Source organism: Eublepharis macularius, chromosome 1, assembly GCF_028583425.1.
Source record: "Eublepharis macularius isolate TG4126 chromosome 1, MPM_Emac_v1.0, whole genome shotgun sequence".
NCBI lineage: Eukaryota > Metazoa > Chordata > Lepidosauria > Squamata > Eublepharidae > Eublepharis > Eublepharis macularius.
Window position 1 is genome coordinate 227110743 of NC_072790.1, and position 15160 is coordinate 227125902.

Consider the following 15160-nt stretch of genomic DNA (forward strand, 5'->3'; position numbering starts at 1 on the left):
CAGCAAAAGATACTGATTCTCTGGACAGGGTGAGGAAGATCACTATTGGGGAAGTGGAGTTTTGAATATGGAGGGAGGTGCTTTATGAAGGGGCCACAGCCTGGTAGATGAGACCGGCAAGGCCCACAAAAAATCACCCCTCTTGCAAGAGAATCCAGCTTGGGGTGTTCTTCGGTAGACCCTTCTCTGCCCCCTCACGCCTTATTTCACACACACACACCCTGTTTTTTTCTGTCACCAAGGTCTTTGTCTTTTCCTTCCGTTGCTCTCCAGCGCTCTACACTCCCCGCCTCCTGCTCCCCCAGCCGCTGAATGTATGTTGTGCCTAACGGCTGCTTCCTTCCTCTAAATACTAAGCCTTTTCTTCCCTTCCCTTAGTGCGTAAAGCAGCCGCATGAGGCTGTGATGGCAGCTTCTCTTCCTTTGGCTTGTGGGGCGACCGGTAAGAACCCAGAGCAGGCTGGATATCAAAAAGATTTTTAGGTTGTTTACAGCGGTGCAGATGCACCCAGCAAAACATTATTTGGGATAATTTTGTGGGTCAGTCCACTCTGACAGTTGTAGTGTGCAGCTTGGCTTACTTTCCTGACCCACCTAGAACTATTTGCTTTGCAAACACTGTTCTGTGAAGGGCACCTGTATGCTCTCGGCTGTGTGGAGAGTCTTGTGTGCGCGTTTGTGTGTATGTTGTTTCCCCCAGTGGGTCCTGTGTGCGCAGCCTTGTGACTGCCTTTGTGGCTGGACCGTGTTGATTGTGAGAGTTGTTAACTGTGGGAGAACAAGTAGAAGAGTCCGGTCATAAAACCAGATATGCGTTTCAGCTGAAAGGGCTTTTGCTCTCAGTTTGCAGGTGTGGGAGATGCAAAACACTGACGTCATTTGTGAGAACAGCTTGCGAAGTGACAGTTCTCTCCTTTGCACCCACAGTAAAGTGCGATACCAGAGTAGCATGCGCCTGTCTCCGTCAGCGCGGTCAGATTTTCTTCATGCCGTTTCCACAAGCATGAAAAATTTCCCCTTTTAGGAATGGATGGCTTACCTGGCTTTGAAATGGCCAGAAAATAACATTTTTACGCTGTGCAAATGTGCGGAAAACACTGAAGCATGACAAGTGTGTTAGAGACCAGCAGGTGAGGCCACCCGCTTTCCCTTCTAGTAGCCATCTCTTCCAGTTGGCACCCAAGTATGGGGCCTGTGCATATTATGAATGACAGAGAAGGGGAGGGGAGGCCACTGGGGCAGGAAGCCGGCTGGATGCACTCAGGATACATTTGCTGCGAAGACATAGCGACAGGAAGTCCCCCCCCCTTTAAATCAATCAAACTTGGTTTAATTTCTTGTGATTGTATGGGGTGGGTGGGTTGTATGCTGCCTCTCCAGAGTCCTGCTTGTGTCAGGAGAAATCCCTTTCTTAAAAAAAAGAAGAAGAAGCAAATTCTGCCTTCCTTTCTTATCAAAGGCTCCCTGTACTGATGGAAATTTCCCGCTGTCTGTGACAGTTGCTCACTTACTCCTCTCTGTTTAGTCAGGCCAAGTTTCCTCCTGCTCTTTCTGCCTTAGTGCCAGGAAATGATCTTTTTGATCTTTGATCGTTTGCAGAAGTTTGATGTTGCGCTTTACCATACGCGAAGCGCAGGAGCCAAAGCTGCTTCAGCACGCCCCATGATCCTTTCATAGCATCGTAACATGCTTCTGTACTTGCAGACGGCCTCAGAAGAAGGTCAGTTTCTGTTCCCCACACCTCCACAGTTAGCACGGAACGCAGAGTTGTTATATTAGGAAGAGGAGAGTGTAAGAGGTGGTGCAAATCAGAGCTCTTGTTTGGAGTTGAAAACATCATATATCTAATTCCACACCGGGCTATAAAGTGTGGATTAACAGATCAACAAAATGGAGCTAGACAGATGGAGGGAAGGGGATTTCTCTACAAAATTAAAGGAAGTCCCAAGTTTGCAGAAAAATCAGAAATCTAGAAAAAATACAGAGGGGTTAAAACGTTCCAAAAATAATAAAAACAGTGCCTGTAGCTTTAAGAAAAGACTGTCCACTGAGCTCTCAGATGCCAACTTGGAGGTTGCTCAGCAACTCAAACAATATTGCGGAGTCTTCCAAACCTTGTTTTCTGTAAAGCAAAGCTGTGGGGAGGAGGCAAGGGTGGACTTGGTGGCCAAAACAGTCCCGTAAAAGGTACTGTACCCCTCCTCTGCCATGTCCTCTGATGCAGGAGAACCTGCATGGGATAGGCCCAACACCAGCCACTGTGCATCTGCGTCTGGCCCACTGCTGCCATCAGCCACCACTTAACTGGGCCACACTTTTCCTGAGAAGAGGCTGACCAAGGGGAGGGAAAGTGAAGACAGGGGAGCAGATAAAGGTAGGTTGTCTGGTGGGTGGGAAGAAGAGAAGGAGAAGGAAGCAGGAGAAGGAGAAGAGGCTGTGGCAACCACCAGTGAAGGGAAAGAGGAAATAGTGGATGAGGGAGAAAATGAGATGGCTCTGTGCAGGTCCTCATCCTACTATATAAAAGATGAGACGTGTTGGTGACAACTCACCTTTTATCCTGGCACAGGTGCAGTGAGGGGCCTTCAGGTGCGCCTGCATCAGGCCTCTGAAGGGTCATGGCGCCGGCGGTAAGGCCCGGCCTGGCACAGTGGCACAGCTTGGGCACGGCACATGGTCCTCCCAAGGCCCCACAGCTAGAGCCCTTTGTATTGTTTCACACAACGGGCTCTGGTGCTAGTTAGTCATATTGTATTCTTATCTGGGGACAAATTTCTAAGTGCCAGGCTCCACCCACCCTGAGAGGGGAAAATTGACATTCGTACATACTTGCAACAGATTTTTTTGAAAGCCAGGGCAAGCTGATGCACGTGGGTATCTTCAGCAGATTCGAAAAGCTGGTTTGTTATTCCTGATTCCCAAATAAAATGGCTGGTCTTGTTGGCTTCTCTCTGTTTGATGGCAGGCCACCTTCATGGGGCGGGGGAGGGGGGCCTTAACTGTTTTCAAGCTTCAACCAGCTGGCTCCTAATTAATTGTTTGCCAAATTGTGCCCCTCTTCCTAAGCTAGTGGTTGTTCCCTAACCGGGCATGACCAGTGCCACCTGCCCCATCTGAACTGTGTGGGCTGGGCTGACCTCTGGGACCTTGAATGCTGACTGGAAGTGACAGATGGGGGTGTGGTGATGCTCTGTCAAATAACTAGGCTGACGAGCTCTCCGAGTTACCAGAGATTTTATCCTAAATGTGTGGCGTGTCCTCGGAGCCCCCTTTTCAGTGCTTTGGCTGACCCACAGATGCGGCCGAAATGAAAGTGAGAGCAACACATGCGGAATGAAGGGTTTTGATTTTAGCCGAGGCTCCATCCCATCTGGAAAGCAGCATCCAGAGCTGAGCTCCTCTTTGTCCTTAGTGTTGTGCGGAGAGCACCTCTGACTGGTGGGAGCTGGGGGAGGAGCCTGACTGGGAAGCCCCTCCCTTCCTTGTGAATGCCAAATGGGGGTGTCCTCAGTGCTGAAGAAAATGCACACCGAATGCAGGGAGAGACACCATCTCCTACAGTGTATTATATACTGCTGACTCGAGGCACTGAAGCTAATTTCCAGGGCTCTAGCAATTCGGAATGAATTGTAGCATGTACTATTATGGGGGGGCAACTTTTACACTGGTCCCTCTAACTATCCCTTTAATACCCGTTTTAGCTGCAACAATTAGCAGGTGCTGTTATTTTGCTCCATGCCATGGAGCAAAATTCAACCAACCGTTTCTGCATATTAAACCTCTCCAAAAGGGACAGGACTTTTTTTCCTCTCCAGTAGGCAACCTTAATATGCCTACCGCTCTTCCCAACTCTCTGATCTCTGGTTCTGTCCTAACACCCTTTGCAACCCACCCCAAACAGATTAAACTCCATTTTAGTTCCTGTGTTTTGTTTCCCCCGCCTCTGAGGTCTGCGCATGTGCCTGCACACCCTGAGTGAAAAGGGCAGTTCTTTGGGCTCCCCACATCTTCGCTGAATGAAGGACAAGACTCAGTTTTGAAACTAGAAGAGGATATTTTGTAACCCAGCTATTTTGTGTATGTGCATGTGGAGGGGTTCCCCGATCACCGAGCCTCAGTGCTTTTTGGCAGTACGCAATGTACACTTCTAGTAACGTGCAAAGGAAACCTTTGTTTCTCTCTGAGGTAGGCCGTACTCCCATGAACGTATGAAGCTACCTTCTACTGAATCAAACCCTTTGTCTATCAAGGTTAGCGTTATCTTCCCTGACTGGAAGCAGCTTCCTTAGAAGCTTTTCATATTGTCCGCTAATTGATCTGTATGTTCTGGAGTTTGGATCGGGAATCTTCTCCGTGTAAAGCCGTTGCTCTGCCACTGAACCCCGGCCCCTCCTCTGATGTTCACACCACATCTGAAATTGGCAGTCAAGGCTTCCAGGGCATTGCGGAGTGGATTTTTGCAGGGCTGATCCCCTTTCTATTGACTTCCCCAACAATCAGTACCGATTCATTTGGACTCCCCTTCCTCCACATCCTTTTCTCTTTCTTTTGCAGGACACCGTGCACCCAATGGCTGGATGTGTTTGCCCCTTTCTAGCAGTTCTCAAGAAGTCCCCATACCTGGCTGCTGTGTACCGATGTGTACCTCTGTAGGGCGTGGGGATGCCATGGTGCCAAAGACCAAGTGGAATCCCACCTACCAAGGCTACATTTAAAAGGATTTGGAAGCCCCTCCCCATGGGTGGGACGTCTCACCACTTTCTCCTAGGCCACATTTGCTTACTGCTCGATTAGGGGAAAGCGCAGGCAGCAACAGGGCTTGCCTACCAGCAAGCAACCAGAGACCCGAGTGGGATCCCAGACTTACACGTGCCCTTTGGGTTGCCGGGGCAGTGTCAGGGAAGGGGGTCGATGCCCGGAGGCGATGCAGTCAGACGATCTCTTTATCCGCAAGATCCGACGCCACTCGAACCGCCCACATCTCACTTCCCTCTCTTTTGACGCTTTCCGGGCCCCCAAGACTTCAGCGGGTGAGGGCCCCCTCGTGGGACATTGTGGCCCTCCCCCAAGGTCCCCCCGACACAGCTATCTGATGCATCGAAGCAATAGTGACGTGACATTAAGTGAGGGGGAGCAAGCACCCACCCCTTCCTCCGGTCCCCCCTTGCCCTCAGACCCAACTAGGATCCCCCTTAACAGCAGTGGTCTGAATTCCGTTGCAAAGTCTGCAGTGCCCCCTCGGGCCCGGGCGCACAGCCATGAAGAGCCACGGGCTGGCAGCCCCACCGCACGGCGCTTCCGTGACCCCCTGCTCCTCCTAGGACTGTCGACCAATGAAGTGTGGGAGACAGAGGGGGATGGTGTACCTGCTGGGCCTGGCGATGGAGGCGGCTCACATCCTGTACCCTCTGAGGTGCCTGCACCTGTTTGGGGCCGCCACTTGGCGCACTATGACGTGCAGAGCATTTTATTTGAACCTGGCGAGGTGGCCAGAGAAGTTGAGAAGCAGGGTAACGTCAGCACAGGAGCATCGGCCGCCTCGCAGCCTCGTCTGGCGGGCATGGTGCCCCCCATCGAGGGTGAGATGGGTATGGACAAGGATGGACCTCTGGTGCTCAGCTGTCCCTACTTCCGTGTGGAAGCTGGGGGTGAGACTGAGTGGGGGCTAGGCCAGCACCGGCAGTCCCTGGCGTGCTTCCATTATCCCAATATGGCCGTTTCTGTGCTGGAGGAACCCCGTGAAAGCTACGGCCAGAGAACCAGCCGGGTGAGCTATGCAATTGAATACGCGGATCTAGGAGCCTGTTACTATCGGAAGCACTTCTTTGGCAAGGGTGAGTGGCTGCTGGCAGGAAGATGGCATTGTGTGGTTCAGAGGGAAGGGTGCATCGAATAGCCATCTTCAGGTATCAAGGGGGAAAGGGGGCACAATTGTGGGTACTGGGCTGTGGCTACTGGCTGTTGCCGTACACAAGATGTTACCATTTTGATTTGGCAGCCCAGAAATCCTTAGTGGAGCATTCATTCCAGTTTGCCTCCCCTTGTGTTGTATAAGTGCTAGGAATACCAATTGAAGAAGCCGTTGGGTGCTAAAACATTTAACCCTCTGCAAAGCCCATTACGCCATCAGTTGGGCGTTATTGTTGATTAAGCAACGCTGGATGTGCTTTGAAGTGCATTGGGTAATGAGTTTTTTAATAGCAGCAGGCCCTGCAGTTATTCTGTGTAAGTCTGCTGTTCGAGAAGAGGATGCCAGACTTGATGGAGGTATCTGAATGATGGAAAGATTTAGGCTTGGGGGAGGGTCCCTACAGAGGTATCATCCGGGGTGTGGAGGCACTGGTAGCAAACTGGTTTATTTAGAGATTAGCAACTAGGTTCTGAATGTGTGGGGTAAACACTTTCTGTGACGTTTGTAAAGGAATAGCCGTGTTAGTCTGTAGAATTTTCTATAGGTCACAGAAACTTCACGTATGTGAAGGGGAACCTCTCTGCAACTCCCCCACCCCCATTATCTTCCCCATAAGAAGAATTCTGAGTTGGGTAGAAAGGCAGCATAGAGATGTTTTAAATAAGAATAAAAGAAAGAAGTGAGCTGCGACTCACAAATGCTCATATTGAAATAAATAGTCTTTAAGGTGCCACTGGAGATTTGTTGTATTTGGGGGGGAATTGTGTTTCCTTTCTGAACCATCTACTGGTGCTTTTGCGCTCTGACCACCAACCAGGTACAGAATGTCTGAGGGGAGTAACTAGTCTTCTTTTCTCCATCCCCATTTCTTTGCTGCCACAGAGTCTCTCTACACAAGACGCCTCAGCGCATGTTTGTCAAGTGTAGGGAGACACAATATTAGCCGGTAAGTGTAGTTTAAAAAGAGCCGGCAGAGATCACTCGTCAGAGGGTTTGTTAATTTCATCTTTGCCTCCCCAAAGGCAATTTCACCTCTCCAGTCTAAAGCTGTGTGGGATCACAACCAGAGGGCAGGGAGGAATGGAAATAGGCTGGAGCTGTCTTCCAGAGCCAGGCTTGGACCTGGAAAGATTAGAATGGGCTGAAGTTTCCCTTCTGGCATTTCACAGCCCCTTCACGCAGCTCCAGTGTATAGCAAAGCCTTTGCCCTGTCGCAGGCTCTGTCTTTTTAAACTAGCCTTCCCGGCTACCGTTGCATCTTCATGTGTCAGGTGTCTCATGTAGAGAAACTCACAGCTAAGGTAGCTAAAATTGTTGGTGGCAGTCGCAAGCAGGAAAGTTGCCTGTCATGGCCCCTTCCAATTTCTCCCTTCTCCTTTTCTGGAAAAGATTTCACAGATGAGAGAGGCGAGCAGCAAAAAAGGCATTTACAAGGCAACAGCTGGGCTCTTGCAGCAAAGACCGCAGGCCGGAATTGGCCCCAGAGGTGCCTGCTGAGAAAGGTTCCGCTTTTTGTGGGAACTGTTGGCTCTGTGGGCAGTCGGGCCATCCTTTCAGATCCCCTTTCCTTTTCTCCACACAGAGCACCAGAACTACTTTGGGATGGACGACCAGCTGGGAGCGGTGGCAGTGTCCCTGCGGCGTGAGGAGAAGGAGGGCAGCACGGGCCCTCAGTACAATTTCCGCCTTATCATCCGCACAAGCCAGGTGGGCTCTGCTGCCTTACCACTCTATAGTGTTTGTTTGGTAGCCATGGCCTGCAAGGCGCTGTACAGCGTGACCTCATGTTGTGGGGACACTGGTCATGCAGGCAAAAGGGAGAGGGAGAGAAATGGGGACCGATGCAGAGAAGTAGGAATGGGCCAGAGGATGGGGGTGGGGGAGCAGTGTGACAAAATTAGGAGCAGGGGGATTTGCACAAAGCGCAGAGATCCGCTGTGATGTGGGAAGACCAGACCGAATATGAAGAAAGGGGGAACTGACTGCAGAGGAGAAACCATTGAAAGGAAGTTCTCATTTCTGAGGTATTCGGTCACGGCTGTGGGATGTGAGCACAGGCAATCTGTCTTGCTGCTTGCCTTCTGAGAGTCAGGTCTTCCTTCTTTGAGGCACAGTGACTTACTCAAGACCACGTGATCTGTCTGTGGCTGAGAAGGGCTTAAAATCAAGTATCCTGGAGGGCATTGTGCCCATGACACCACGCCAGCTCTGAGTCTCTCTACACGAGACATCTTACATGAGGATGCTCAAGTGAAGGGAGACGCAATGTTAGCCAGGAAGCCGAGTTTTAAAAGACAGGTCGTAAGGCTTTGTCAGTGTCACCTCTCTAGAGTGGGAATCGCTCCTCAGAGGGTTTGTTTATTTCCTCTTCGCCTCCACAAAGGCTCTGTCAGTCTCACCTCCCCTTCTGGGAGGCGAAGAAGAAATAAACAAAACCCTCTGAGGAGCTATCTCTAGATAGTCTGCTCTAGAGAGGTGAAATTGACAAAGCTTTCCGATCTGTCTTAAAACTCAGCTTCCCAGCTAACATTGTGTCTCCCTTCACTTGAGCGTCCTCATGTAAGCTGTCTTGTGTAGAGAGACTCTCTCACGCTCTTCAGTGATTGTTCTTCCAAGTCCCTTGATGCCTGTTGCATTCCTTTCTCCCTCCTCCACTCCACCAGCTCCGGACCCTGCGAGGATCTATTCTCGAGGAAGTGTTGCCCCTTGCTGCTCGCCACAGCTCCCCCCGAGGAGTCGCCCCTAAGAAACTTCTGGAGCACTTGATCCCAGAGCTGAACTTGCAGTGCCTCCGCTTGGCCTCCAATTCCCCTAAAGTGCCAGAGACCTTGATCAAGTTGGATGAACAGGGGGTAAGTTGGCAGCTAGGGGAATATGGACTGAGCCTGGGTGTAAGAGAAGTGGGGGCTCCCCTTTTCCCACAAGGGGATCAGAGTGGAAGGAGCACTGGAGGCCAGGTAAAGGTGGAGTCTTTCCCCATAGAGCACCACCTAACTTGGCTTTGCATTTGTGTTAACCTTCCCTGGCACTGAGTTGATTGCACGTTCACATAGCAAAGCAGAATTGTGCATTCTGAGAACTGTTGCTTTCTTCTTTTTTTAAGGGGTGGGGGAAGCAACTTTCAGAGAACTGCTTGAAAATAAGCCTCTCTACACGAGACCTCTTACACAAGGATGCTCAAGCGAAGGGAGACGCAGTGTTAGCTGGGAAATGTAGTTTTGAAAGACAGGCGAAGGCTCTGTCAATTTCCCCTCTCTACAGAGCAGGCAAAGATCACTGCTCAGAGGGTCCTCTTTGCCTCCCAGAAGGCTCTGTCAATTTCACTTTCCCTTCCAGGAGGCAAAGACAAAATTAACAAACCCTCTGAGTTAGCAATCTTCGCCACTGCAGAGAGGTGAAATTGACAGAGCCTTGACCTCTGTTTTTTTAAACTACACTTCATGGCTAACTTTGCGTCTTCCTTCACTTGAGAGTCCTCGTGTGAGAGGTCTCATGTATAGAGGCACAATGTTTTAGGGTAATGTCTGCTCGACTCCAGAAACAGAAGAAATTTGCCGGGGGGGGGGGAATGTTTCCATGCAAGGCACGGCCTTCTTTACCTTTCCCCGTGAAGTGTGTAAAATAAGCACAGATGGACATTCGCCTCATTTATGCACTTTGCGGAATTCTGTGTTCTTAGTTTTCCTTGAACTCATGTGGCTGCTAATCTGCCATTTTTTCTGGGTAGCAAAACCAGTTCAGACAAGAGCCCATCCTAAAATCATGCAACATGGTTGTGCAGCGAAGCTATGCAGGCAGGTCACTGAATGGCTCTTGTTTATTTGGGCTCCCCTCGCTTTCCCTCCTTCTTCTGCCCACAGCTCAGTTTCCACCGGAAAGTGGGGGTCCTGTATTGCCTGGCTGGCCAGGGCTCCGAAGAGGAGATGTACAACAATGAAGAGGCGGGGCCTGCTTTCCAGGAGTTCCTGCAGCTGCTCGGAGACCGCGTGCGCCTGCGTGGCTTTGACAAGTATCGCGCCCAGCTAGACACCAAGAGTGAGCCTGGAGCATGTCTGATGTGTTTGGTGGAGACTTTTTTTTTGTTTTTAAAGCCTTCCATAACAGACTAGGATGAGTTAACAGCATTTAATTATTGTTGAAGAACCTTCCTGATCAGAGTCAATGTGCCTCGGAATGCTGGTCCTTTGGGGAGTGGGGTTGGGATGTCACAGGGAGGTTTTGACCTCTGCTTCCCTGCTGATGTGGCCTCAGCTAGATTTGTGGATGATGCAGCAAATCTCTTCTTTGATGGTGGGCAGAGGGCGGAGATCTAGCGGAGCAAAGAGTCCGGTTTCAAGCTCTCTCCCATTTAGGCTGTAAACGGACATTTTTGTAATAGCATGAGAAATTATCAGAAAAGCAACTGCACACCCTCTGGCATTGAACCTCCTTTTTGGTGGACAGGAGCAGGAATATTGAGAAGAGACTCTAAAGGGAGCGTTCTCACATTCTCTCTCCTTCTCTTTGCAGCTGATTCCACAGGGACTCATTCCCTTTACACTGTGTACCAGGACTATGAGATCATGTTCCATGTCTCCACTATGCTGCCCTACACCCCAAACAACCGTCAGCAGGTAAGCATGATAGACAGTGGTGGCCAACGGGCAGCATATTTGCACACGAACACACATGCGTGCATGTGGACTCACCAGAGAAAGCAGAACATCATTTATGGCACATTGTCTCCAAATAACAATGTGCTGTAGTGGTTAGGGTGTTGGACTATGTTCTGTAAGACCCAGGTTCAAATCCCTGTTTGCCATGGAAGATTGCCAGGTGACCTTAGTCCAGTTGCTCGCTCTCAGCCTAACCTACCTTACAGGGTTGTTGTGAGGATAAAATTGGAAAGGCGAGAATGGTGTATGCCACCTCGATTTCCTTGGGGGGAAAGGAGCATCATAAATGAATGGAATAGTAAGCGGCCAAGCACTATTAGAGCGTCTAGGCCGTCCAGAGACTGCATAGTTGTTTGGACCTGGGGTGCTACAATAAAAGCCCTCTTTCCTCCATCCTCTTTTGCAGCTGCTGCGAAAACGCCACATTGGGAATGACATTGTGACGATCGTCTTCCAGGAGCCAGGGGCCCTCCCCTTCACACCCCGTGTGATCCGCTCCCACTTTCAACACGTATTCATTGTGGTGCGGGTGCACGAGCCTTCCAAGGAGCACACTACCTACAGGTGAGAGGAAGGGTGGGGTGGGGTGTGCTGTGCTGTGCCATCCACAGAAGGCAAAGATGGATGGAATGCCCCATCTTGGCACTGGAGAGAACTTGAGAGAAGGCACCCATACCCTTTCCACTGGTCTTGATCCGAGCCTTTTTTTCTTTTTGAAATGCCTAATAATGAAGACTTTTAAGAACTATGGTTTTTCTCCACCTATTCACCCACCTTTGGCTTTAACTCGCTTAGAACTGGTGCCTAAGTGATTCCCTGCAAACTGCAGTTTTCCAGTCGGAACAGAGCCTCAGAAATGTAGCTACTCCTCGTGTCTCTAACAGGATCCTCATTCATTCATTCATTCATTCATTCATTCATTCATTCATTCATTCATTCATTCATTCATTCATTCATTCATTCATTCATTCATGTCATTTATGTCACTTTCTCACTGAGACTCAAGGTGGATTACACAGTATGAGCTTAATACAATCAGTATCAAGGACATTTCCATACAGTGTCAAGGACATTTCCATAAACAATGCTATAGGGTAAATATAAATAAGTTTACAAAGACATATCGTTAGCAAGAATCCAATACAGAGTAGAAGAAATGCTGAAACAGAATGTAATCAATTCTAGGACTAACATTTGACAATAGGAAGCACGGTAGAGCATAGGAGTACATATTTAAAGCAGCGGATAGTATGTAAGGCAACATGGTGAAGTCTATGGTCCCTAATGCATTAGAGAAGCATCCAAGACTTCATCCCTACAATACATCCTATCTGAGTAAAAAGCCTTTTTGAATAATTCTGTTTTGCATCATTTGTGGAAAGGGAGGAGAGTGGGGGCTCTCCTGACTTCCTCAGGCAGGCCGTTCCACAGGGTAGGGGCCACCACAGAGAAAGACCGTGTATGGGCTACTGTTGATTTTGCCCATGTGCAGCCTGGCACGTATAGGAGATGCTGATCAGATGAGTGAAGCTGCGGTGGAGGAACATACAGAGAGAGGCGGTCCCGTAGGTATGCTGGACCCATGAACAGCTTTGTATTTAATAATCAATACCTTAAACTTAGCACGGTAACTGATAGGTAGCCAATGGAGTGACTGTAGGATGGGAGTGATGTTCAAGCTCCTGCTCACTCCTGATAATAGTCGAGCTGCAGCATTTTGCACCAATTGGAGTCTCCTAGTTAACTTAGATGGGAGACCTATCAATTCAAATACCTTTAATGGCATACAAAGGAGATCTATGTATAGTGGATCACATTAGTCAAGCCTTGATGTTACCATAGCATGGATCCATGTGGCCAGGTCGGCTGTGTTGAGATAAGACGCCATCTTCCAGGCTAGAGTGAGGTTGTAGAAAGCATTTTTTGTGGCTACCTTGACTTGTTTTTCTAGTAGAAGCACTAGATCTGGTATAACTCCTAGACTCTTAACTGAGTCCGCAAGGGTCAGACGAACTCCATCGAAAGTGAGGACTACCATATAGTTCGAGATCTCTGCCTTCCCAACAATCATCACTTCAGTCTTGTCTGGGTTCAATTTCAATTTGTTGTTTTTCAGCCATTTCACCGCGGCTGTCAGGCAGCGATCTAAGATTTCTACTGCATCCTGTGGGGATCTGGATAGCAAGATATAGAGTAGGGTGTCATCTGCATATTGATGACATCCAACTCCATTGCTGCGAATGAGTTCTCCTAAAGGCTTTACATAGAAGTTGAATAACATAGGAGATAAGATTACGCCCTGTGGAACCCTGCGAGATAGCTCCCATTCTGGAGATTGCTGATCTCCGACAGCAACCCTTTGAGTCCATTCCGTGAGAAACAATTTAAACCAGTCCAGGGCACATCCTTTGATGCCCACTTCTGTTTCTAAATGCCTCAACAGGATGACATGGTCTGCTGTGTCAAAGGCTGAAGATAGATCCAGGAGGAGCAAGAAGGAGGTATAGCCTTTGTCTATATTCCAATGGAGATCTTCCACTAATGCTACTAGTGCTGTCTCTGTACCATGACCTGGTCTGAATCCTGAGTGGAAAGGGTCCAGAGTGCTAGAGTTTTCCAAGAAGATCTGGAGTAGGTCAGCTACTTCTCTCTCAATCACTTTGGCCAGAAAGGGCAGATTAGAGACTGGGCAATAATTGGCCACATCAGTTTTATCTAGGATTGGTTTTTTAATTAGCAGATGGATAACTGCCTGTTTGAGCTGTTGGAGAAAGGTGCCCTGAGTTAGTGATTGATTTACAATAGTCCTTAGTAGTTCACTTATGCGGTCCTTACTAGATGTTAATAGCCAAGATGGGCAAGGTTTGAGGGCACAAGTAGTGGCTTTCATAGACATCAAGATCCTGCTAAGATCTGTCATTGTAATTGGTTCAAGGCAGTCCACATGTAAGCCAGATGGCGCATTAAGCATTTCTTCCATCTCATTTGTATTGCAGCTAGCATCTAGACCAGAGTGTATTCGTGCTATTTTATCAGCGAAAATTTTAGCAATGGCCTTGCAACTAATTGTCTGTTCTTGGGACTGTAAAGATTCAGATTTAGGGGTTAGGAGGTGTCTGGATATCTTAAACAATTGAGATGGTCATGAGCTAGCCAATGCAATCATTACCGAGAAATAATGTTTCTTTGCTGCTTTCATTTCTGCTTCGTAGGCCCTCCAGTGGGTTCTGTAGCATGCTCTATCTGCTTCCGTGCCAGTTTTTCGCCAGCATCTTTCTAGACATCTTCCAACCCTCTTTAAGTCAGCCAGCTCCGTGGTAAACCATGGGGCTGGATTCCATCCCAAGGGCCGGAGGGGTCGACAAGGAGCAATGGTGTCAGTAGCTTCAAGGAGATTCGCGTTCTGTGCTCCTACAGCAGCTTCTGTGGAGTGTGTGTCTGGAATTCTAAAATCCCCCAAGGCATTTTGGAATCTAGACGGGTCCATGAGCCTTTGTGGGCTAATTATTTTAACTGCACCCCCATTTTGTGGGGTGTTGGGGTTATATTCACTTTTGCCTTCAGCCGATGATGATCTGATCACGGTTCAGGCCAAATCTCCAGTGTTGAAACAAGATTTTCCCTCAAAGAGCGCAAAATATTAAGTCTAAAGGGTGGCCTCTTTCATGTGTAGGACCTATCACTATTTGAGAGAGGCCCAGGCCTTGTTGCCTTCCCAGCTTTAACTGGTTTAGCATTACATATGCACTGCCACAAACCACAATTAATACAAAGCAGCTCCCTCATTGACAAGGGTTTGCAACACCATTTTAAGCCCTGGTCTTGAACCAGGATTTCACGCCCTGCTGAAAGGGTCATGGTTAGCGCCAGTGGAGGTGTCGTGCAAAAGCATGGTTGAGGGAGATGGGGGGGGGAGATATTATGCAGGAGGAGGAAGCAGAGAGTACATAAATTCCCGAGGATGACTTCCGATCTGCAAACCTCCATTGGCAGGGAAATAGGGTTACCTCTGCACCTGGCCTTATAATAAACAGCAAATAAATTGGCAACTAGCGAACAGTTGGCAAACAGAACAGAAAACTTGCTTTTTTAGTAAAACCATAAGAAGTCATGTATTATTTATTTAACATTTATTTACTTCCTTTGTACCTCGCCTTTCTCTCCAATGGGGGGGGGGGATCTAAAGTTACTCACATCATTCTCCCCTCCTCCATTCAATCCTTGGGCAACCCTGTGAGGTGGGTTAGACATGATTATGACTGGCCACCAAGCTTCCATGGTAGAGTGAGGATTCAAACCTGCGTCTCCTAGACCCTAGTTGGTCCCTCTGTCCCTCTTTCAGAATGGATGGATGCTGAACTTTGGGAGGGAGAGGGAGGATTCCGAGAACTTCCACACAGGTCATTGAAGAAAGAATGCATTGGATTTAACTAGGCTTTCAGATTGTCTATGGTTATCTTGTCCCAATTTCGTGGATCTCAAGTAAAAGAATGAGGCCACTTCTGAGTTCCTCATTCCTTCCTCCGTTTATTTCATTCAAAGATGAAGCTGGGCTTAGGGTTCTGCTGTTTCGAAGCCTGTTGTGAGCAGGGAG

At 48.7% G+C, this 15160-nt stretch overlaps 1 protein-coding gene across 3 annotated transcripts in view; it reads left to right on the plus strand.

Moving 5' to 3' along the window:
• Positions 1 to 15160, plus strand: part of SIPA1 (signal-induced proliferation-associated 1) — a 40284-nt gene that overhangs the window by 5106 nt on the left and 20018 nt on the right. For 2 of the 3 annotated variants that reach the window (XR_008598011.1, XM_054995027.1), the window contains exons 1-7: positions 405 to 442; positions 4555 to 5834; positions 7494 to 7618; positions 8575 to 8763; positions 9772 to 9946; positions 10421 to 10524; positions 10973 to 11130. Coding sequence is in view for 2 of the 3 variants with exons in the window: in XM_054995027.1 (XP_054851002.1) it covers positions 4925 to 5834; positions 7494 to 7618; positions 8575 to 8763; positions 9772 to 9946; positions 10421 to 10524; positions 10973 to 11130 (1661 nt within the window). In the remaining variant the exon portion in view is untranslated. Of the gene's footprint in view, positions 1 to 404; positions 443 to 4554; positions 5835 to 7493; positions 7619 to 8574; positions 8764 to 9771; positions 9947 to 10420; positions 10525 to 10972; positions 11131 to 15160 lie in introns of those variants that run through there. The other variant, XM_054995036.1, reaches the window with a different exon arrangement.